At 38.1% G+C, this 25,840-nt stretch overlaps 1 protein-coding gene across 3 annotated transcripts in view; it reads right to left on the reverse strand.

Annotated features, from left to right (window-relative positions):
• The window catches only part of SHTN1 (shootin 1), a 196,650-nt gene that overhangs the window by 102,899 nt on the left and 67,911 nt on the right, over nucleotides 1-25,840 (reverse strand). For 2 of the 3 annotated variants that reach the window (XR_007490694.1, XM_049764479.1), the window contains exons 12-14: nucleotides 21,916-21,998; nucleotides 14,974-15,083; nucleotides 12,828-12,881 (exon numbers count right to left, since the gene is read on the reverse strand). Coding sequence is in view for 2 of the 3 variants with exons in the window: in XM_049764479.1 (XP_049620436.1) it covers nucleotides 12,828-12,881; nucleotides 14,974-15,083; nucleotides 21,916-21,998 (247 nt within the window). In the remaining variant the exon portion in view is untranslated. Of the gene's footprint in view, nucleotides 1-1,255; nucleotides 1,449-5,683; nucleotides 5,805-12,827; nucleotides 12,882-14,973; nucleotides 15,084-21,915; nucleotides 21,999-25,840 lie in introns of all 3 variants that reach the window. The other variant, XM_049764480.1, reaches the window with a different exon arrangement.

Here is a 25,840-nt window from a genome sequence, read left to right on the forward strand (position 1 = left end):
GAAAAGTCTACACACACACACACACACACACACACACACACACACACACACACACACACACATACACACAGATGCATTTCACAGACTAACTTGTCTTGGCTGAATTGCCTTTGTGCCTAGATATCGGTTCAAATGGAGCGAGACCATTGACATCAAATTAATGCTAAGCAAATTTAATTGGAAACAGGAAGCATGAATATAGATCATCTTTCTGTTAGAAATGTTTGAATGACTTGTGAAAAGAAACTGCAGAAGCAAATGTGCTTTTAAATACAAAGAAATTAGATAAAAAGTCATAAATCAGGAAAGACCATTCATTCTAAAAATGGGAGAAAATAGTTAATAGTACTAATGAGAGAAATGAAAGTGTAGAAGAAAAATACCCATTGGCAAAAATAAATTTAAATTGAATTTAAATTTCATTTGTCCAGCTTTTACCTTTTAAACTAAGATATGTAGAGCTAAGAGATAAAAAGAAGTTCCTTCTGTCCTGAGAGAACAGATAATCAAAGGTTTAATTAACCATGATTACAATATTCAGTTGATCTGATTTGCCTCACCTTTACCTTTTCTTTAAGTGACAAACGAGCTGACAACCTGGCAAAAGAGCTAAAGCAAAACTAGGCTAATTTCAAAAAGAGCTTTCCATTGGTATAAAACAAATTGATCCTCTACTAGGTCTGTCTGAAACACATTCAATAGCAGGATTAACTCTTTGACAATCAAAGTGCCACTTGATTCAAGCAGGTCTCTACAGATAAATCTTTCCACTGTATATGTCAATTTTCAGAATAGAGCAATATTTAGGTGTATCTTTAAGGACCAGCAAATAAGGCTGTACAGATTTGCCCAGATAAGAACATTTGAAGATCCAGCATCTTCTTCAGCTGCCCGTGAACCATGAAAAGGGATGAGCAATTGTGCTCAATCTTCAAAGATTGATTAAGTATATTCTGATGCTGAATAAGTTCTCAACTACATCAATTCATTGTGTAAAAGAAGAACCTGGTTAGTAAATAATCTTATGGAAGAAATTCTCTTTATCCATTCTCTCCTTTGGATCCGTAGAAGGCCTTTAAGTTAAAAGCCCAGACTTACAAAGTGGACTCCTCAAATGAAAGAAGATTGTTTATTGGATAAGCAAATTAAAGAACAAAACAAACAACTTTCTATAGTGAAATAAAACAAATTCACACACAAGTTAGTCATCACAGATTCCTCTACACACTACTTAGTAAAGAGCAGCATTACTTACTGAAGTGTAACCTTGGAACTTGTGCATTCTTCCAATTTACAGCACCCTTCACCTGGCTCAGGTGTTGGGCAGGGCAGGCTGTTGAATTCTGCCTCCAGAGTTTTCTTGGTCAAGGCTCTTTTTGTTACACTGGATACAGAACCCAACACTGGCATGGATTTGGACTCTGAGGTGGCTAATATCCCGGTTGGACCTTAAAACCAAACACATACCTGAAGTTTAATAATTCTGTGTGATGCTTATGAATATGGCACTGAAAAAACAGATTAGTTGAAAACCCTTAGGAAATGAAAAGGCCAAGTCTGTTAAAAATTCAAGCTGAAAAATGTGCCTATTGGAAATTTGTTTCTGCTTTAGTGGTATTACTGCTTTTCAATGTATCAAGACCATGCTGAGAAATTGTGAACAGACCTTTAAAAAACTACAAAGCCCCGGCCATGGTTCCTTCACTGACCAGAGTCCTTTGAAACATTGGATTGGAGGGTGGCTTTCTTAAAGAGGGTGGCTTTCTCACTACCCCACTTGAACCATTTGGCCCCTCAAGAGTTAATTCTTCCACAAACTCAGAGTTGCTTTATAAACAGAAAATGCAACTATGTCCAAAAGCCCCTTTTGAAAGAGGTTCTCAAAAAAACGCTTCTTGAGCATTAAATAGCTTTTATGAACATTTTTGTTTTAATGTGATTGAGAAGTGGATTTATTTCCTCTTAAAACGCACATAGAATTATAAAAAATTAAGTAGAAAGAGTCACACTGTTTACTTTTGGGACTTTTCTTCTCTTTGGGAGAGAATTTGAAAACTTGAATAGGCCCATTTCCTAAAAGTATTAGCATATTAGTTTGAAAATTCTGGGCACTAAAGCTAATTACTAAAAGTACTTTATTCAGTCTCTGGCTAAAACTATATTCTAGCCAACTGTTCAAAGCAAGATTTTAGATTGCCTTTCCTGAAACTTAAGAAAAAGAGAGAATACTTTTAAAAATAGAGGTTTATAAAATGTCACAAATATATGAATAAAATTAGAGTTTACAAAGATTAAGCAAGAGGGTCCACTAAGAGTGTACAACTGGTATGTCTATCCTTAAGAAAGGCCAGATCAGGAGTCGGAGTGCTGGTGCAAGTGGTAGGGCATTTGCCTTGCACCCACTAACCTATGACGGACAGCGGTTTGATCCCCCCAGTGTCCCATATGGTTCCCCAAGCCAGGAGTGACTTCTGAGTGCATAGTCAGGAGTAACCCCTGAGCATCACCGGGTGTGGCCCAAAAAGAAAAAAAGAGGCAGATCATCTCCTAAAATGAGAAGTCCTAATCTGTAGAACAATCTAGATAATCCCCAATTAATATCAATAGTATTAAGCAGAATTTTATTCCTAAATTTGTATAGGAGGGAGCCAGAGCAATATTATAACAGGTAGGATGCTTGTCTTGCACACAGCCAATCTGGGTTTGATCCCTGCCATCCCATAGGGTCCTCTGAGCACCACCAGGAATAATTCCCGAGTGATGAGCCAGGAATAACCTCTGAGCATCATCAGGTGTGGGCCCCCCACCAAAAAAAAAAAAAAAAAAAAAGGAATTGTTGTGAATGTGTTTGAAGGTATCATAACAATATAACATTGAGCTTTAATTTGAAAAATCTCTTAAAGAGGGGATGGAAAATGGTTCTGTTGTTCTGTTCTTGGACTGCCTTTAACCTTAATCCTTGTGGGAGGTACAAAGCCTCTGTGGTCTAGGGGCAAACCTCAGCTTACAAAGAAAGCCCCAGTGTCTGTCTTCTTCATTTATTTCATCTGTACCATGTAGGCAGACAAGTTCTTGATATTACTGACTATTCTGGTCAAAAGGCCTTTGCCACCCACTTGGATTAAGCCTGTGCTGCATGGGGATTGTGGGAGTATGAGAGAGGGACAGAAAGATCCAGAAAGTAAGTTTCTGCAAAAAAATAAATAAATAAATTCAAAAAATATATGAAGTTGAATTCAAGATTTACTTTGGAGCAGCTCTATTCTGCCCTTGAGTAATTGTTGACTACAACACAGATAGCTTTAAACAATCTGTCCTTGTGGGAAAGCAAGATCTGTTTCTGAATACATCCACCCCTGCTGCTTGCTCTGCAACTGAAGCCAATTCAGAAGGAGAGAGAGTGGGTGAACTAAGCCCGGGCTCTTATTTTTCTTATACACAAAGAGAAATAAAGAAAAAAAGCATAATGTTTAAGAGCATTATTATGATTATTACATTCCATTTAAGCTGCCCAATGTTTTTCAAGAGGCTACTTGCTGCTCTTTAAAATAGGAGTTTGGTAGGTGACAAGTCTAGGTAAAACAAGGGAGTATCCTTAGGATTGGAACATTTTCTTTCACGAATAAATGGTGGCTCTACTTACTCTGGGGGAAGATACCAACTAACCTGGAATCTGATTTCTATAAACTTCTGTTTCATCTCCTTCCTTTCTTCACTTTAGGGCCTCACATTTAGCTTTTTCATGGGCCTTGATGTGCAAAGGAAAAAAAAAACTGCAGATATTTAAGGATAATGGGGGCAAAAATCTATCAGATTCATCCCAAATTTGCTCCCCCCCATGCAGCTTTGCTATGTAAATCTCTTATTCTCCCCTGGAATATTCACTTTGTCTTTCTATAATACTTCCATTTTGATATAGGTAAAATATTTGTATAATCTTTTGGAAATAATATTTTGGGGAGGCATCCCAAGCAATGAGGTACTGCTCAGGCCCTGTTGTGTTGGCTATCTTAATCTATGTCTATTCCTAAATCTATATTTAATATGTAGCTATATTTATAAACACATAAAATTATTTAGCTAGATGAGAGTTTAAAATTGTTTCCTCCATTTTTGGGGGGTTTCTATTTGGCTAGTAGGATGCTTAAAAGAAAATTTCTGTTTAATTATAAGCCTTTCTTACCAGTATATATTTTCTATTCATTCTGGTAATAACCAAATTATTTTCTACCCAAATATTAATGTCTCCTTAGAATGAATATATGCCTCCTATTTCAATATCTCTAAAATGATACTAGAGTAAGTATATTTCTGAAATAGATGATTCTTACCATGCCAATAAAATGTGATTTTTCTTAATTTTTAAAAAAATAATCAAATTTCATTAGAGACAAAAATGAAAAGAAATCATTTGTCATATTAAAAAAAATCAAATCTAACATACTGTCTTCCATGTTTCTGACAAACTTATGAGTGAACTCAAATCTTTCTGGAAGACCAAAAAGGTCCAGGCCTGGCAAATGTTAAAATGTAGACTACAGAGTACTAAGATGTCTACTGCAAAGATATAAAAGATGGTGCCAACTATGAGGACTTTCAAAAAAGGAAATACTGGGAATGAGGATTAAGTCACAAATATTCATTAAATCACAAAATGAAAGATTATGTATTGCAGATGCTGGATCATTGTTTATAAAAGTCAAGCAATCCAAGAAAAAACACCTCAAGATATTCTTCATTTCCCTGAGGAGGTATTTTTGTTATTTTTGGGGGGAGGGTAGTTATAGAGGGAGACTAGAACCTTACAGAATTTAACAGCAGGACTTTAAACTGAGTCTGAAAGATCCAATCATGAATGATGACTGATTTATTATACTTTAGAGAAGCTGATTTTTTTAAGGCAGCCTCCTTCTCACAAAAGAAAAACCCTCATAAAGGTCAATGGCTATTCTTTGTGAAGAAGTTGATGGAGGAAAAAAACAGAAGACATATAACATTAGTTCTGAATCAGTTTCTGAGGTCTAATATACATATATAACAACACAGATACAAACTATATGCTCAAGACAATATGGGGGGGTAGGAAATAGTTAGAATGACAGCTGGAGCAATCAGAGGCAGAGCTTGTAAATCAAGGGATGATTTCTCTGCCTCTGAAACTGATGTGTAATTAATTGCTATTATTATTATGGGCTGACTTTGTGCCAAGCACAGTGATACGCATGCTTCGCATGTTGACTCACTAATCTGTGGACTAATCCTCTGAGTCAGTGCATCTATTTTCATTTTATAAATATAGAAATTGAGGCACAGAAAGACTGAGGCAATTTTCCTATGAACAGGCATCTAGAAAATGGCAATCTTGGATTCAAACTCTCTGGTTCTAGAATCTATACTCAAGATTTTGCCAAAATCCAATTGCACCATCTTTGAACCAGGAAATCCCAAACAAAAAAAGATCTAAAAAATGCTTGAATGCCTACAAAGAAACATACCAACTCATAAAAATACATGGGAGTTTCTAGATGTTATTCACAAGAATCTTTGTGCATCTAATACTTCTCATTCACATTAAAAAGATTTCATAGCAATTTTTTAAACGGCCATTTCATGTTAAAAAGGGACTTAGAGGCAGGAGTTTCAGAGAAAAGAATAGAGTTGTGGAGAATTCAAACCAGCTTACTACTACTATCTGCTTCAGCTGTCACCTTTCTGCGCCGCAAAATCTTTTCTAACTCAGTTTCACTGTTTTCAGTGTCAAGGGATTTTAAGCTTCTTGTACTAGTGGATTTGTTAAGTGTCCCCTAAAGTGAAAACAAAACAAAAACAACAGAAATAAAAAAGGTTAATGCTGTAGTACAATATTAAAAAGAACATAAAAATCAAAACAGCAGAACATGACCAGAATTTAAATGGAATTAGAAAATTAAAATAAATTTGCTATATACATATTCATCTTCAACAACACAAGGTGCTGGATCCTTTAAGAAGATACTGATGATGTAAGTGCTGAGTTGTCACATCAAAGGAACAGAACAAGATCACCTCTCGATGCACTACATGTATTAGATTCAGTTATGATATTGCATAGTGATGGTGATACAAGATTCTGATGTGTGTTGATCCAGTGCCTAAAGGGAAGAGATACATTGGACTCACCTTTGAAGGATTTCTTGGTAAGGCAGCCGTGAGCTATTGAACCCAAAGTCTGGTGCACTGAAAAAATATGTGTCTGATGCTTCAGGAGAAATAACCCTGGTTATATATCTGGTGACAATACTGTCATAGTTACCCAAGAATGTAATGCCCCCCCCCAAGGCCTATGAAGAAGTGTTTCACTGAATCTTGAGTTCAGTGAGGAAGTGTTGAGGCTATAATCATCCTTGGAAACAAGGAAGAATCTGGCATCATAATTCTTACTTTCTAATAGTGGAAGCAATGGATATATTTCTCACAATTTACAAGATACCCAAGGAAACCACAGAAGCCAGAGAGCTGGGCTCCTGCTGACATTGACTTTTGACTTTCAAGACAATAGATGAAGAACCCAAGTAGTGGTTTCCTGTCCTAATTCCTCTTGGAAGTATGTTATGGAAAAAGAACTGTAGTCTTCTATCTCATCACCAGGCTTGGGGCAGAGAAGCCAGAGAACCACAATCTTCTCAGAGCAATTCAGAACCTCAATTCTGGTATAATTTGTCACACTTCATGCCACAGTTAACATTTTTAGTCAACCATGGCTAGGTACCAAACTGAGAAGTCATAATAATTGTCTTTTAGCTCGCTAAGGAGCCATGTTAATATTGTTCCCTGATCCACCCCTGCCAACTTCCTGAAAGATCTAAGTATTCAATTGGCTAAAATGAAAACTCATGTTTCTTCTTCAGTCTATAAAACAAAGAAAGGGATTTTAAAAATCAAGTAGTGATAAAGCTTATGTTTTTTAAAATAATGTTTCCTTTAGAAAAGTTGTTACAAGATTCCTTTCTACACCCATCCCAGCCCACCCCTGACAACTACTTGAAGTTATATAGAAAAGCCAGGGCATAGTCAAAAGGCATAGAAATGAACTAATTAGATTCCTTTGCTGTTAGCTGACTAATCCAAACTGTAAAATAATTTGATGAGACTCATATTTTAGTCAAGTGCATGATGCTCCCTATATGCCTTGGGAAGTTGTTCTCTGAGCTTTAATTACCAAAAAAATATATATTAAAAGAAAAAAAGCACATTATTGATAACACTCTAGTGTAATTTTTTTTTTGTTTTAGGGCCACACCCAGTGATGCTCAGGGTTACTCCTGGCTACGTGCTCAGAAATTGCTCCTGGCTTGGGGGGACCATATGGGATGCCGGGGAGATCGAACCGCGGTCCGTTCTAGGCTAGCACTTGCAAGGCAGACACCTTACCTCTAGTGCCACCGCACTGGCCCCTCTAATGTTATTTTTTATAATAAAAACTGGATTTGGTTTACATATTTAACTTAACAATGAAGACCCTTGTCTAACTTATGAATGAGTATTCTAGTAAGATAAGAGACTGATACTACTAAGGAAAAGAGAACAGAACTAATGCCAATTCATTGAAAGAATTATCTAGAGAAATGACTCCCAAATCACTTGTGTCCAGAATCTTGTATTGGGGCCACACCTGGCAGTGCTCAAGGGCTATTCCCAGTGTGTGTCTTAGAAGTTTCTCCTGACAATGCTTATATGGTAGACCAAATGTGGTGCTTGGATTTGAACCCAGGTTTCCTGCAGATCGAGTGTGCTCCAGTCCATTGAGCTATTTTGCTTTAGATTAGTATACATAATTTAAAAAATCACTCATGGGGCCAGAGAGATAGCATGAAGGTAAGGCATTTGCCTTGCGTGCAGAAGGTCGGTTGTTCAAATCCCAGCATCCCATATGGTCCCCAGAGCCTGCCAGGTGCACTTTCTGAGCATAGAGCCAGGAGTAACCCCTGAGCGCTGCCAGGTGTGACTGAAAAACCAAAAAAAAAAAAAATCACTCATATCACTTCTATATAGATATTTGAAAAAAATTATGGCCATTACTATTAAAATATTTCACATGACTACCACAATTTTTGAATGTGAATGGTATTGTGTGATTTTCCCAGTAGCTGGAGTCAATTCAAGGAAAAGTGTGTGTGTGTGTGTGTGTGTGTGTGTGTGTGTGTGTGTGTGTGTGTGTGTGTGTGTACCCATACACATTGACATCATCCCAGGATACATTGTATTGAAGAATTTCTCTTCCACAACAGTCCTTATTGCCATTTAGATAACAGTATTACTTGCCCCAAATTCTTGATCCTGCTACATTCTTAGCACATATGATATTGAAGACATTATTTTCTTAGTTCCTTTGAGTTCCAGACATTTTTCTTCATTTTTCTCCATCACTTAGGCTTAGGCAGACTCAGCTAATCCAAAAGTAAACTTTCAGTATGGAGGAAAGGAAGGTTCTGCATGACTATGCTCAAAGAGTTCAGCTTATGAAGTATTAATAGTTTCTCAATTATCAACATATAATCATAGGATGTGAAGAATGTAAATTAACTTAGAAACTATTTGGCACATTTAATTCTTTTACAGAGAAGAAAAAACCCTCAATGAATTTAAATTTAGGGTGAAGTTCCACAAAAAAATTAACAGTAGAGTTGAACCTTGATCTTATTAGTTCTTCTATATCAGAAACCAGTTTTCTATTTGTTCTGGTTTTGAGGTAGTGTGCAGGACTTACTCCTGGTGGGTTGAGGGACCGTATGTGGCGTTGGGGTCAAACCTAAGTCAACTGCATGCAAAGCAAGTGCATGCAAAGCCTACCTACTCTATTATCTCTTCAGCTCCCCAGTATTCCATGTCTATTTCAAATTACCTTGATCAATTTTAGCCTTTGTGATAGCTAGAAAGTCTTAATGTTGATAATCTATAACATATGCATTAAGGCCTTTAATAAAAGACTGGCAAAATTAAAACTTAAATAATTTTTCTGGGTACCATGAAAAACTAAACATTTAAGAAAGACCTGAAAGAGAATTTAAAAAAGATTTTCTTCTGGAATGCTTTGGTTTTAGTTTGACAGAGGCTACTGTCCTTGGTTTATCATTTATATTGATTTATATCAACAAAATCGCCATTTCCATTCAGAGATTTTTAAGTGACTTAGTAACGTTCTCAAGCTTCAAAACCCTTGTGTGACTGAGACAGTAACTATTCAGTTTTTCATATTTACAAAATACACTGTTTAAAATTTAAGGGCAAATGAACATGGAAAAAATGTCAGTCCACACTGTGATTCTAAAATCTGATTTTAAATAAATGAGCTTTCCTCATACTTCCTGCACAACTTAAAATAGATGAAGTTTTCCCCTATTTCCTGCACAACTTAAAATAAATGAGCTGGGATTTTCCCTACTCACCGCAAACTCCGATGCATTTTTTTTAAATCCAGTGGTCTTACATCCATAAGTCTAAGTTCTAAGTCGCGTATCCCCTTTAGAACTAAGTACCTATTCTATTAAAAGAAAACAGAACACACAATGTGCCTGTATTACTGATTTCTGATCTGTAATTAAACTGAACCGAGTTCTTGGCTTCCTGGTATTTCCTGGCACAGGTGCTCACTTTCCATATTGAGGCCCTATAGATAGATGGATGGATGGATGGATGGATGGATGGATGGATGGATGGATGGATGGATGGGGATGGATGGATGGATGGATGGATAGATAGATAGATAGATAGATAGATAGATAGATAGATAGATAGATAGATGGATGGATAGATAGACAGACAGACAGACTGACTTGCTTTTTTCCTAGTTTATTTCTGTTTACTTCTCACATATATGCACACAGCTAGAAGTCATATGATCTGCTAGGGCCACCTTTGATCATCCTAAGGGTCTGAATTGCCAAAAGCACTTTATAGTATCAATAAAGCACCAATATAGTACCAGCTGACCTGGGCCAACATTACAAAAATACATAACTTCTTGGCATTAGTATGAAAAAATTAGTGTCATGATCTCTCAAACGAAACACCCATGAGATAGCAGAGATTTTAAGGCAAAGCATATACGTTTATAAAGAAAGTATGAGTTTCACTTTAAAAATAACCTAGGGGCCGGAGTGCTGGCGCAAGCTGTAAGACATCAGCAGTTCCATTTTCCAGCGTCCCATGTGGTCCCCTAAGCCAGGAGCGATCTCTGAAGTGCATAGGCAGGAGTAATCCTGAGCATCACTGAATGTGGCCCAAACCACTCCCCCCCCCAAAAAAAAATCTGTTGTAGTGGCGCAAGCAGAGGGCATTTGCCTTGCACATGCTAACTTAGGATGGACCTAAGTTCTATCCTCCCGGTGTCCCATATGGTTCCCCAAGCCAGGAGCAATTTCTGAGCACAGAGCCAGGAGTAACTCCTGAGCGTTACGGGGTGTGCCCCCCCAAAAAAAAATCTGTTGTAACTAGAATAATAGTATATCAGGTAGCTCACTTCCTTGCATAGGGCTCATCTGGGTTTGATCTCCACAATCTCATATGGTTACCGCCTGGGGTGATTCCTGAGTACAGAGCCAAGAGTAAGCCTCAATCCCTAAATATCACTGGGTGTGGCCCTTCCTCCCCCTTCCCCCCCCAAATCAATGTATATAAAAATCATTGTCAAAAATATAATAAGGAAAGCTAATGAAAAATCCTAGGGAATTTACAGAAAAAAAATTCTTCAAATTTACCATCTGACTGGGGTCTTTCATTACCATTAAGTACTTAAATTACTTAGACTTTTAAAATCTTACCACTTATGACATTTCACCAAAACTTATTTAAAATTTTTTTCTCCTTGAAGTAGCACAAAATTATAATAAATATAACCATATTGTGAGTAGGATATTTAAAGCAATACTGCAATTCAGCAAACTTGTTACTCTAGCACAGAGTGGAATATTTAGATCAATCATAGGTGTGCAATTTTAAAATAAAAATCTTTAAAGGGCAAACTATCACTTTCTCTTCCACCGATGGCCTTAATTATAACCTAGAACTCCTTAGGGGTCTTGGATCTTTACAAATTGGCATTACTGGCATTAACTTTCCAACATCCAGACTGCACAAGGTAATTGTCATCAGCAGTTTTCTTAATAGCACCCTGAAATTTTCCTTATCCAACAGAAACACTTTTTCAACCATTTAATACTTTCTTCTGTGGGTAAACTGCCACGGTTAGCCAGGGATACACCTCTCTTTAGTACTAATTCCACTTACCTAAAAATAAAAGCAAACTAATTAAGCTATTGTAAGTTAAATCTACTGTTTCGTGCTTGATGAAAATAATTTTGTTTACCACAATTATATGGATGTCTACATGCAATGCATAATTAGCACAGTAACAACAAACATGGGAATATTAGTTCCGTACCTCCGCCCCCATGCTTGCTAACTTACTGTGCATAATAACTGGTATTGCGGCCGGAACAGGATCTGAGAATAAAGCTCTTAGTATCTGAAACATTCCCAAAGTGAGGCATTTGTCTCTGACAGCAATTGTGAAACAGGGCAACAAGCATTTCTTCTGCTGGCAAAAGCCCACATTTGGGGAGGGGGGTAGGAACTTGGTCCAGTGGGCTGGATGCACCAGCTTGGCATGCCAGAGCACCACAGTCCATCACCAGAACTGTTGGGAGTGGGCCCCAGGTCATGCTTTGGAAAACAAAATATGATTTGGAGGTGGATGTTAAGTGTGTTTTCCAACAGATATAAATTACTCTTAGAAAATGAAAGAGGGCCCAGAGCAATAGCACAGCAGGTAGGGCATTTGCTTTGCACGCAACCCACAGGTTTGATCTCCAGCATCTTGAACCTGCCAGGAGTAATTTTTGAGTACAGAGCCAGGAGTTATCCCTGAGCATGGCCAGGGATGGCCCAAAACCAAACCAAACCAAACAAACAAACTGAAAAACAAACTAAAAAAATAAAATGAAAGAGGGGCTGGAGCAATAGCACAGCGGCTAAGGGCGCTTGCCTTGCATGTAGCTGATCCAGGTTCAATCACCAGCATCCCATATGGTCCCCAGAGCACTACTAGCAGTGATTCCTAAGTACATAGCCAAGTGTAACTCCTGAATCTGCCAGGTGTGACACCCCACCCAAAGAAAATAAAAAGAAAAAAAAATGAAAGAAAAGGCCTCCAATTATATCCCAATTTCTCTTAAAAATGATTTGTTGACTTCTATTCTCTTTAGTGTTTCCCAAGTGGTCCACAGGAGATCTGGGGTCCTTCCAGTGATTCTCCATTAACATGCTGGCAGTTGAGTGAGCAGCATGTAAGACCTACACCTTAGTCCTTGCACTGTTTCTCTTCCCCCAAATAATTATTTGAAACATGGAAAAACAGACTGTGACCCTTCTACCAACCCATTTGGGCAGCAGCTCATTCAGCTTTCCTCTGAGGTGCAAGGAGCCCCACTTCCATGACCAAGGTCAGTTCTATCACTGCAAAAGATCACAGTATTTATGAAGAAACAGATGCTGGTTTTCACATCAGCCCCAATTCTTTTTTTTTTTAAACCTATAATTCAAAGATCGAGGGTCAAGAACAGGAGACAGTGATTGTGGTGAAAGAGCAACCATCCTTCAGAAAAAGAAAGGGCAGAGGACTGATACATTATTAACAGAAACCATGATGTTACAACCTAGTAAACTAGCCAAAATAAATGAGACTTACAATAAATGGAAATCAAACATATGAAAATGAGTTAGTAATCAACAAAAATAAAGATATGTAAAACATTCTCTTTCATTAATAATACACTGAGAGCCGTTCTTACCAGTATTCCTTTCAGTTCATTCACTGCACTTTCAGAGCCTTTGGATGAGTCAGGCTACAATTTGAAGAGGAAAAACAATTTTACCAAGTAATTCCGGTTTAAATACTGTATAAACATTTTTATGTGGCCAACAGCTGATTTTCTTATGCTGACTATTTTTAAACATGAAATCTAATTCTTCAGGTTAGGAACAATATGGGATGTGTTAGTGCTCCCATGAGGCAATGAAATAGAAAATGAGAAGGAATAAAAACAAAGCCAAATGACTCAAGCTACCATTTCTCACGTTGGCTACCTCTAGCTATGCTCACTGAAACTAATAATGGGTGAGCTCCAGAGTTGATTCCAATGATTTATAACTCTTTATCAAGCACTTTTCTCCAAGTTCAAGGTAGTCTCCTTCAGCTGGCACATGCAGAGTGGGGAGGCAGCAGAGCAGAAAGCAAGCAGCAGCAGCAGTAGTGGAGCAGAAAACCTCTCTCAGTTTCCTCAGCTCCAGAAAGTCAGCTGACAGATAGGACCAGCGTCCCAGGAACTTCTCAGCACTGAGGTGACTGGCAGCAGGGACCAAGAAGACACTTAGCTCACAGAAGAAGTCAGCATTGCTGAAGTAAAGATCCTCAGAAGGCGTAGTCTAATTGCTTCATCTTTAGGAGAAAGTTACCCCTTGAGGAAGCTAGTACTTGAGTGTAGTATCTCAATGCAAAGCTAATTTTCTTCTGGCCACACCATGAACAAAATAATTAAAAATGCAGCCCTGGGCAAGATTTGTCTCCTCCACAGCACCTTCCAGTCACTGTGGATCTCTGCCCTAGTTTACAGAAGCATGAGGCAGTCATGAAAAAGAACCCCCCTCAACTTATGGCCCCACTCCATACACTTTTTCACAAAGGACATAGATAAAGACAAGACCTGCAAGGCAGAGTCTAAGGAAGTCCCACTCCCACTCCTTTCAAAAAGGTAGAGCTCATTTCTCCCTAATAGGACACTGCTAATAGCAGCATCTAATTCTCTCTAAAAACCCAAGACTAAGATTACATTCAAATTTAAAAAAAAAGTACAGTATGAAGGGAGAGAGGTTTGCTGTTCAGATAAAAGCTGCACAGAAGCATTCAACTTTCATAACTTGGGTTTTTTTTTTTTTGATGTATTTAAATGCCACCAATGCCTGCTGCAAGTGCCATTCAGAAGCTCAAAGACACTCATTGAAACCACATCAGTTCAAACCACCAACATTGAGGAATTTAGAAATTAGCAGTGAGCTTAGTCTTATCCAGGAAGATTTGACTTCTACAGGTAAGATATCTGGGGGATTGTGGACTAAGTGCCCTGGTTAAAGGCATAGTCCAAAGGCCACTCTGACACTGAGGCTACTCTCTGACTGTACAGGCTTTTGGAGGCTCAAATGATTTAGTCATAACTTGTGATGCGTCAGGAAAGCACTGATGGAACTTGGGGGGGGTAAAGTCTGAACTCAAGCATGCAATGACCCTCTGTCCTAAAGGTGACTAGTCAGGCCATCCAGTGCTAAAACTACATAGTTTAATGATTACCAGCGAAAAACCCAGTTGCACTGATCCTTGTTCGGTTGTTTTCCAGATTTGGATTGACATTAAATAATGTGGAACTGTTGAAATAGTCGAGCAAGAAAGAAAGAAAAAGAAAGAGAACAAAGTGATATTCTGAAAGTGAAAGTACACACGAATATTGACTATTCATGATTGAAGACTGTTTTGACTTGTTTCGTTGTTGTTTTTCAGGCCACACCCGGTGAAGCGCAGGGGTTACTCCTGGCTATAAGCTCAGAAATTGCTCCTGGCTTGGGGTACCATATGGGACGCCGGGAGATTTAACCTCAGTCCGTCCTAGGCTACCCTGTGCAAGGCAAATGCCTTATGCCTTATGCCTTATGGCTTGTGCCACCGCTCCAGCCCCAACATTTTTCTTTCTAAACTAATTCTATTTCTTTATGAATTGGCATTCTAGAGCCCCCTAAAATATTCTGCCGAAGAAGTGAAAGCTTTTAGGACACACTAGTCTTCTCTAAAAATCTGAAAGTCTAGAAGGAGCTTTCATCAGATTTCATATATTTGCATTTCAGAAAGGAGATATCAAGAAGGGAATAAACCATATAACTACAGCATACCTTTGCCTTGGGTCTGGCTGTCTGATTAATCGGTCTGAGATGAACTCCTTTTTTAATTCTATCCATCATTTCTTCCACTGCTTGCCTCTTCAGATCTGTGACTTCTTCAGCTATTCAAACAATGCAGAGACATACATCTTATGTTACAAAAATAAAAACAAAATAAAACCCTAATCCTATTTTTAGTGACTTAGATTATATTATATAATTAAGTACAGTGACTTTTAGACAGTTATGGCACATCAATAATTTCATGAAATTAAAGACTACCATGTAAAGTATTTGGAAGCAAAAACATATTTTCATAAAACATCTACTTTGAAAATGATTTATAAAATGTAAGGACTAAATTTTTATAGCTCGGGAATGAATATTGACACATCTATGCTAAAAAATTAAAGCTGATTTTGTTCCATTTGTCAGCATGATGAGAGACCTGAAATTTACCAGGTCTTTAAGACCCAACTTTTTATCTAATCTCAAATAACCATTACTCTGCCTCAAAGATAATTTTCATAATGTATGCTACATCCTGTGTCAAAGAAATCAGCCCTGAAAAGAAAAATATAAAATGTTCTGTTTGAAAAGAAATGGTTTACAGGGCCAGAATTATAGTATAGCTTGGAGGGCATTTGCTCTGCATATGACTAGCCTGGGTTTGATCCCTGGGACCCTATATGGTCCCTCAAACCCACCAGTAGTAATTTCTGAAGACAGAGCCAGAAAAGATACAAAAGGTAATTTTCCTGCAGAAAGAAAGTCACAATAAAAAGATAAGCAACAATAGGTAAAAATCTATTTTTTGTTTTTGTTTTCGGGCCTCACCTGGTAATGCTCAAGGATCACTCCTGACTCTTCTCAGAGTGAAAGCGAGGTGAGGCCTGGGGGACTTTATTTGTGGGTAATGAAATCTGGTTACTGTAAGCCCATGTAAAAATCTCTATTTTGGTGCGGAGGGAATGCACCAGCCAAAGCTTACTCTTGGCTCTGTACTTAGGGATTACTCCTGGCAGGACTTGGATTCCAATCCGGTCAGCCACGTTGCAAAGCAAGCACCTTGCATGCTATACTATCTTTTTGGCTCCAAGGTAGTTTTTACTAAGTAAAACATATTTTAAAAAGATATGAGGGAGAGAGCACAAAGAGGAAATAGATTTCAGGAGAGATTGTAGTCTTCTCCACAGTGGAAAATGCAGGCAAGCAAAGCTATACAGAGATAAGGAAGTAAGGTACATGTTCAAAGGAGATGAGGGGTTTGAAGAGAAAGCCCTGTGAAAATCTATTTTTAAACTTTCATCTTTTCTTTAGGATTTGAGAACTAGAATAGGAAACATTTAAGCAGAGAATTTTCAAATCTTTTAAATTTGTCAATGTTAAAACACACATCCTGAAATGACTGCAATTAAGTAATTAAACCTGATTTTAAAAAATACCTCAACTGTCTCTTCTTTAATATAGTGTACTATAGAGTGCAAAAACCACAAAGCTGCTGAAATGTGAAAGAACTGGGTGAATTGAACTGGGATGCCTTAAATCTACTGACCAGAAAAGTGAAATAGAATCTGTTCTTTTTTATTTTTTATTTTTTAACAGAGCAGCTGGAGCAGAAAATGGAGTTATTTCTGGAACATTCGTCACTATTAATATAGGTCTGGTTCTTGTATTTCTTCCACCTACTGCTATCAAGACCTTCCAAGTAGCAAATTAAATAGACTCCACATTGCTTGGAACTCAAGCACTGATCCACTGACTGACTTGTTAATGTTCTGATTTTAAAAGGATCTAATTTTTTTTTTAGCCGAAATAACTAAGTCTCAAAAGACTGATTCTAAATGAAGGCAATCTCACCCTATTCCCTTGCTAGTTAATTAGCAGTAATAGCAAGCTTTGTGTTACCAAAGCCCAAATTATGGCTCCTTTTTCTGATCTATGATGGTCAGTCTTGACTCTCTGGAGAGGGCCATTTCTCCTCTGCATACATGTTGGAAAGTACCTAGGAGCCCAGGTACCACTATGAGGGGACCACTGCTGCATCAAGCATATTCCCTAGGTTTCCTGATATGGTTCTGAGGACAAAGTGTTATTAAACAGTAATTTAAAACTAGTTAAGGCATTCTCTCAAGCCACAGGATGGCTGGGATTGCAATTTCTCAATATTCAAATAATCTTTCTCAAATCTAAATGTCACTGAGGTATATTTTTTTGGCCAGACAGTGTAGAAAACAGGACATCAAAATAAAAAATTACCCATAAAGTCAAAAAAGACAAAATGATTTTGATACATCAGGTACTCAAAAAGTATCTGGGGCAGTTTCTGCTGATGGCTCCCAAACACTGGTATAAGAACAGGTTGGTAAAGTACCGTGTCTAGAAATTTCTCCATGCTTCCACTGACTAGACTTACTCAATATTTGAATATCTATTCAAGCACTACATCGTGTGTTTGCTCACCCTACTAAAAGAAAGGGAAATAAAACCCAAATCTGTCCATTCAAGTAGTATAAAGATGGAATTTGTTCCTGGCAAGTCCAAAACAAAATCTTCCAAGAACAGTTCATTTTCAGAAAGGCTGCCATTTTGAGATTTGGGATGAGATTCATAGCAACAACACCGCCTCCAAACAGATTAGCACTCTGTAAGGAAGAACTGAACCCCAATTAAATGCACCATACAAAAACTAATTAAGGCAGACAGATGGAGAATTATGGTCAGCACCATTCAAATCTGCTGCATCTCATAGCAGAAATTGCAAGTAGTTTCTTATATTTGTTTGCCAGAAACACGGTGATAATTCAGAGAAGTGCCACTATCTGTATTGTGTACACATTATAAACCAGGCTTTAATTTCTTGGTCTTTTTCAAATGTAAAAGCCGAATTGGTTTTAAGAGAAAGAAATCCCTCTTCCCAGCTTCCTTACTCCAACACAATACCAGGGCAGTGCTAGGTTAGCCCCAGAAGCTTTCTCTCTCTGGCCCTTATTTTTGAGCAAGCAAAAAGCAATCTGTATGAACTTCTAAACTAGTAAGTGGTTCTAATAAATCTGCAAAAATCACCTACAGAGAGTTCATGGTATGTTTTGTAATTCTTTCTGCAATCGCGCAGTTGGTAATTGTCTCACAAAAGCATGTAATCATAGGGACAATGGAAATATGCGGGGCACTGAAGATTACAGAAAAGGGGCAAATGAAGACAACAGGTCTCATGTTATTGAACTGCCACAGGAAAATAAAATCAAATCTCCTTTGAGTTAATATTGCAAGGTCAGTCTTAGATAGAAAAGCTACATGTAATTAATTGAAGCTTAAATTTAAGACCCCACTGAAAAATAAGTTAGCTCTTACAAAAATATTCAGACAAAAACGATTTCTTTGTTGCTCAATAAAACCCTTTATTACCCAGAAGAAGCTAAAGTGAATTTCTAAATTTCAAAGTCCTGTTTTTCTCTTTGCTATCATTTCTTAAGAGAAATCTTCTGTCATAACAATGTACAAAATTTCAAAGGATGCACTATTGTTGAATAAGTTTGATTTTGACTGACCTGAGGCCTAAAGTTGGAGGGAATTTTTTGTTTGTTTTGGCCATAGCCCCAGCAGTGCTCAGGGGTTACTCCTGGCTCTGTGCTCAGCGGTCTTTCCTAGTGGTACTTAGTGGGGCTATATAAGATGCCAAGGATTAAATAGCGGTTTGCCACATGCAACAAATGTCCTACTCACTGTGCTATTGCTTGGGCCAAATAGGGAATTTTTTTTAACTATAAAGATTTACTCTAGGGGCCAAAGAAATAGCACAGTAGTAGGGTGTTTGCCTTGTAAGCAGCTGATCCAGGATGGACAATAGTTGGAATCCCGGCATCCCATATGGTCCCCTGTGCCTGCCAGGAGTGATTTCTGAGCACAAAGCCAGGGGTAACTCTGAGCACCATCGGGTATGACTCCCCCCAAAAAAAGATTTACTCTATAAGGACTCCTGTTGCCCCTCCAAAGTGGGGTTAGAACCATGCCATTCTTCTTTTCTCCTCAGCTAAACTTTTGAGTATTTTCTGTGTGCTCAGTAAGATTCCATATACATTACACATTGTAATACTGGTTGCTTCTTACAATTACCTCATGGAGTAAGATTGACTACTATTTCCATTCTCTGGTTTAGCAGACCAAACACCTAAATATATAAGAAAAAAAGCCAGACCTCTGGAACTGCAGGTCTTGATTCAGAAGAGCAATCTTCTTCAAATCAGAGACTGTAGTCTCAAAGTTTGTCCAGGTTTATCTCGAAACCTTAAAATGACTTCTAAAATACTTCACTGGCCTTCCCCAACAAACTTTTATAGAGACATAACCTAAAAATAATTTGGAGGGACAGGAAAAAGTCTCCCAGTGGTGCTCAGAAGTCAATCTATGTGATACTCAGTTAACTGGGATTCAGAATTTCATGTTCCTTGAGCTCCTTCAACTTACTACTATCTTCATTTGCCCTTTTTCTGTAATCCCTAGTACCTGCATATTTCCATTGTTTCCATGAGCACAGGCTTTTGTGAGACAATTGCCAACTGCATGATCCAAAGATGGCTCCAACTTAAAATTTCTGGAGCAAATTCTTTACTAGTTACTCTAGTCAGATGCCCCAAGTAACAAAGTCTCCTGTAGCCCAAGGTGGCCTGAACAAATAATTCCACAGTAGGAACAGCAAAGAAAGAATCAATTGCCTATGGAAAACTTCTCACCCTGCCACTAGTCTGTTCCAGATTTTCCTTTTACAATGAATGTTACCATTTAATTGACAAACTGGTAACAGAGTTTATGTAGGAAAGAAGATAATTTTATTTTGAAAACTCCAAACATGCCAGAACAAGATGATAACAAAAGTCTTTCATTTGAATGATACGTGTCCAGGAAGGCTTATAGCGTCAGTAACCTGGAAGCAGGGTTGATATGAAAGTCCCAAGAGGTTACTGTTCTGAATTCTGCAAGGCCTTAAGCAAGAGACTGACTTTCAGTCCCTTTGCCTCACCAAGGAAAAGATTCCAAATGGCTGCAGAATGCAGGCAGAGAAAATTAATTCTTACAGATGAAACAAAAAAAGCTTTCATTTGCCATGGTTCTCTGGGCCTCATAAGAATAAAACCCAAATCCAAATATTTTTTTATTTCATGTGCATAAAAACTGTAGGAGGATCAAACACTCAAAGGGTTTGCAATCAGCTTAGATCAAAAGAACAAAGTCAACACCCGAGCAGAGGCTATGGGTGAGACATTAGGTTCTTACAAAAATAAAATTTGAAACAGAAAGCTCTAGCAACACAACAATGTCCAACAAGTCCTTCATTTTCAATTATTAATAACTCAATTTTTTCTGAAACCTATATAGTGACTAAAGAATTAGACTAGGCATTGTTGGAGAGGGATTACACCAGAAGAAAGCATGAGGACAACCCTGGCATGAGTGAAAATAGGAGCAAATGCAGAGGGGGCTTGTAGGGAATGGTCCAGCTACTTTGGGACAGATGTAACAAGCAACTAGACCAAAATAAAAGCAGAAAACTTCCTACAGAAAGACCTGTATTTCTATTCGATTCTTATGCAGCAAGAAGCAGGGAAACTTCCTATAATGCAAAATAATGTGATTATAAATACAATCTGCAAGGACCACACTCCCGGAGATACACAAAAATAGTCCAAGTAAAGAAGTGACATGTGAAGACAGGAAAGAGTCAAGAAAACATTTGCAAGAGTATGAGGCTAATGTAGGCTCATCTACCATGCCAGGTAGCTAGTTGGCTTGAATTTCTTCTGGCTTTAATTTGGGTTCCACAGTTCTCAAGCATAAAGACCTACGTTCTGGAGTCAGCATTCAGCCTTCGCTCTTCTCGTGGCTACACCCTAAACTTATCATAATTCTGTGAACAGCCTCACTGCTAGAAGCCCAGAGCTGATGCCCAACAGGTAAATCCTTCTCCTTCTATCCCAGTCTCTATATTATTATCAGCATCAAGGAATTACAGTCCTGTACCATCACTTCCTTCCTAACGCTTTCCCTCTTCAGAGAAGTCTCCATCAACTCTGATGGTGAAGAGAGTGACACTCTTCCCCAGTCACCCTCATTTCTTCATCATCAGTTCTGTTCCTCTCACCATAGATGGTTTTATTAAAAGATAAGTCTCATACCCCCACTTACCCACTTAGAACTTCCACTGTCCTAAGGATCGATGTCAAAATCCCCACCACAGTTTTCAAAAATAGGCCCTGACCTACTTCCTGATTTCCTCTCTTGTGTCCCATGCCCCAGTATATTAGCTTTTTTTCAGTTTTTCAATATGTCCAGGTCTTTCCCCATTAGGGCACTCTGACTCGTTTCCCCTTTTATGTGAACTACTTTATCCTGAAAAAGTTCCAAATCCACAGCTACTCAGCTTTCTGTTCCCAGCAGTCCACCTCCGTAATCTCTTAGAAATGTGTACTCCTTCTCCACAGTACTGGTCAAAAATTGCACTTCAATAATACTTAATTTGATAATTAGCTGTTTACTTCCTGTCTCCCTGGCTCAATTATAACTTCTATACCTTGAATCTCCAGGAAATAGCACTGGGGTACGAATGAGTAGGTGCCCAACAAATTCTTGCTTCACTGGCTTTCAACACTAAAAAGCCTTCTCCCTAATTTCTCTTCTGGAATTTACTTCCTCTCTTTTCTTTCTGCCCAAAGAACCTTGTTCCATCAATGAAACAAACATCCCCCAGCACACCTCATCTGGCAGAAAAGCATTTAGATGTTTACCCTCTACAATTAGCTATTTGAAAGCTATGACTGCTACCTGGCTTGTTCTACAACTGTAAAGTTCTTCATGGTTCTCCCATGATACATGTCACTAACAAAGAGCTCAACAGGCACGTGTGCTACTAAAATATTTATCAACTGCTAAAAGAAAATCAATGGGGACAAGGCTTACTTGTTTCGGGTTGAGCTGCCTTTTCTTTCTTAGCACCACTGCCGCTGGGGTGGGATCGCTTCCGGATCATGGACATGAGAGACCTTTGGGAGAATAACAAAGATGACCGGAAAAATTACTGGTTGTTTTCTAATTCAACATAGAAAATTATCAGTAAAACTCGAATTATACTCTCTGAATAAATAGTAGAGCTAGAATTTAAGTCACTTACTTTCCCACTTGAATTAACTATAAACAACTTTAAAGAAGAGAAAGATAACACTTTCAGTGTAAAATCAAACTGACTTCTGAAAAATAGGGACCCTCCAATTATTAGTAAAATGCAAGTAAAAGAGATAAACCAAAAATTTAGTAGCCACAGCTAAAAAGAAGAAATAGCTACTATAATACAAATGAGAAAAATGAAAGGGTTACATAAAAAGAAGGTTAAAATTCCCAAACACAGTGAATTATCTCCCACAAAGCACAGAGAGAACATTGTCCTCTACGTTGTTCAGTTTCTAGGCCATACCAATTGAGAAACAATCACTGGATATTTTTTTTTCCCTTTGGCTCAGGGATTACTCCTGGCTCTGTGTTTAGAAATCTCTCCTTGCTCAGGGAACCATATGGGATGCTGAGGATCAAATCCACATCTGCCCTGGGTCAACCGCATGCAAGGCAAATGCCCTGCCACTGTGCTACCACTCTGGCCTGGATTTCATTTTTTTTTAATTACATCTAGTTTGTCTCCTTCGGGCATAATGAAAATAAAATAAAAGTACTGTTTTCATAGCCAGAAATTCTAATTTAAATGTGTTATATTTTAAGGAAGAAATAAATCATACAAAACTTTACTTGCTTATCTTTTCCATTTTATCAAATCAAGGCCAAAATACTCAATATCCAGTGGTTCCCATCCCTGGGAGCTCTCATGCCAGCAGCCAGCCTTTCCTCACTCTCCCCAAACTCTCCATATTGATCCCACTTACAGTGGTTCTGAGAGGAAATTCCGAGAGTATTTTTACACATAAAGATTATGAAGCAATAAGTTATTTATAATAATAATTTTAGTATACATTTATATCTATGCAAAATATATGTCAGAGAAATTCAAATCAAAACAACAAAACAACAAACAAAACAAAACAAATCAAAGCAACAAAGTCTCCTCTCATGCCAATGAGACTGGAACACCTCAAAAATAATGAAATTAGCCAGTGTTAGCATGGAGTGGTGGTGATTAAAGGAACCTCATATGTGGGAATTTCTATTGGCTCAGCCTTTCTTGGATAACAATCTGAGCAATTCTCTAAAACTAAGAACTGAGCTTCCGTATGAACCAGCAGTTCCACTTTAAGTCATCTACCTCAAGGGCCAAATATTCTACTCATAAAAGTTTATTGCACCACTATTCACAATAGCAAAGATCTAGAAAAACCCAAATGGGTAAAACAGATGAAGAAATAAAGAAAAATAAATGGCATATATACATAGTGGAATACAATTCAGCCATAAGAAAAGAAAAAATAATGCAAATTGCCACTCTATGAAGGGAACTGGAGCATATCATGCTGAGAGAATCATCCAAGACAGAGACATAGCATCCAAGAACTTACTTACAGAATGGAGCTTACCAGGGCAGTAAGAGATAGGGGTAGGGAGGGAATGGTGAGGTGATCAGGGTGACAGGGTGACTCTGAGGAAAACGGGCACTTCGGTGGAGAGTTTGGTATTGGAATAGTAAATGTAGACGACTCTACCATTAAGGGTATTGTAAAATATATAGGTCACAGTTCCTAAAAATTAAAAAAAAGCTCTTCAAAAAGTAGTCTTCAGGGGTGTGTATGTGTGTGTGTGTGTGTGTGTGCGTGTGCGCACTCGCTATGGCTACTACAGCCAGGCAAATGTTTCCCTTCTATGCTGTAACTCTAGCCCTCCAGAATGTATTCCATCTTGGAAAATGGTACATGGATTGAATAAAAGAGTATATATTTTGCTGAAAAAAAAAAAGTAGTCTTCATAGCCACTATGATGGTGGCTAATTTTCTATCAACCTGAGTAGGTCACAGGGTGTTCAAATGCATAAGGAAACATTATTCTGGGGGTCTTGACAGTCTTTCATATTCCAATGGCATATTAAATTGAAATAACCCAAGAAAGCAGAATGTCAACATGCTGAGGTAGGTGGGCCTCAGTCATTCAGGTTGATGGGCTGAACAAAAAAAAAAGGGTGAGCTTTCTACCCACTTTCTACCCACAAAAGAGATAATTCCTTGTGCATGACTGTCCTCCTATGAGAACATCAGCTTTTTCCTGCTTTCAGATTAGAATTTAAGTGGATTCTGTTTTATTCCTCTATTTTATTTTTTTTTTTTTGGTTTTTGGGTCACACCCGGCAGCGCTCAGGGGTTTCTCCTGGCTCTATGCTCAGAAATTGCCCCTGGCAGGCACAGGGGACCATATAATATGCTGGGATTTGAACCACCGACCTTCTGCATGAGAGGCAAATGCCTTACCTCCATGTTATCTCCCCAGCCCCCTGTTTTCTTCTTGATCTTGAGCCTGGAAACCTTTGAACTAGAACATCAACACAGGTGGTTCCCCAGCCAACACTAGTCACACTGTAAATCTGTTCACTAGAATGAACCTCATATAAAGGCATATATAAGTATACACAGGCTATTGGGTTTGTTACTTGGGAGAACCCTAAAACAGTCTTCATTCTCCACATGCATCATACCTCCTTGCGGACCTATCTTATTTATATGAGTACAAAGGGACCAGGATATATGTTCTTTCTGTTCTCTCCGATCTCTCCTCTCCTCTCTCTTCTCTGTCCTCTCTCTCTCTCTTTCTCTTTCTCTCTCTCTCTCTCCTTTTCCTCCTCCTCCTTCTCTAACTCAAATAAGCAAGAAGAGGGGAAATAAAGTATAGTACTTAAAGCAATCGGGGGCCCCAGCTGGTGAGATCAGTTAAAGGCTGGAGTCCATCCATGCTTTGCACACTAGATCTATGAGTTCAAAGCACTGGTATGGGCCCTCTAGGTGCTGTCAAGAGGTTCAAAAACAAATAAAAAAATCCCACAAAAACACAAATCAAGAATTCATCAGGCCTTCACCTTCCCCTTCTTCCTCTCATTTTTATCCATGATCTGCATTAGAGGAAAGCAAATGATTCAGAAACAAAGTTGGAAAAACCTAATGAGTCAGATTCAAAGTGAATCTAATGAAACTCAAGACATAATCAAATATGAAAAGAAAACATACTTAAAAAAAAGAAAAAGAACTCTTTTCATATTGAGAAATTATACTGGGGGGGGGGGTTGTTGTCCATACAATGCCAAGAATTGAAACAGGCCTTCTACGTGCAAAACCTGCACCCAGCCATTTGAGTTAAAAATAATTCATGTTAGTCAAAGAAAAATCTCTTTAAAGAATCTACATACAGATAAAGCAACAGAATTCATGCTTTGATACACATCATCCAAATCTTTCATTCATTTCTCAGTATAACTACCAAGTTATCTTGAGGAAGGTATTCTAATTTAGGAGATACTTGGCTTTTAATTTCAGGGCTTCTCCAATACTCTCAGCCTAAAACACAAAGGTTAAAAAAGGCTAAATTAAAACTGCATATATAGTTATGCCTCCTCAGAGATGGCAGTGACCTTTCTTATTATCTCAACATTCTAGACGTTAGAGAAAGATCAAATTCATCAATGATGAATTTCTTATTTTAAATGTCAAAAGCAGAATATTTCTGACAGATTTTAACTACCAGGATTGAAAGACTTTAAAATAACCTGAAATTCTTTCTATTGACTCAGATTGATCATGTGAAAAAATGATTTCCTCTTAACTACCTCAGTGGCTTAAAGTAGCTTTTGTCTTGTCCTAAATACTCAGTAAGGAGAACTAATGAGAAATTTTTAGAAAGACCAGTT

This window comes from Suncus etruscus, chromosome 17, assembly GCF_024139225.1.
Source record: "Suncus etruscus isolate mSunEtr1 chromosome 17, mSunEtr1.pri.cur, whole genome shotgun sequence".
NCBI lineage: Eukaryota > Metazoa > Chordata > Mammalia > Eulipotyphla > Soricidae > Suncus > Suncus etruscus.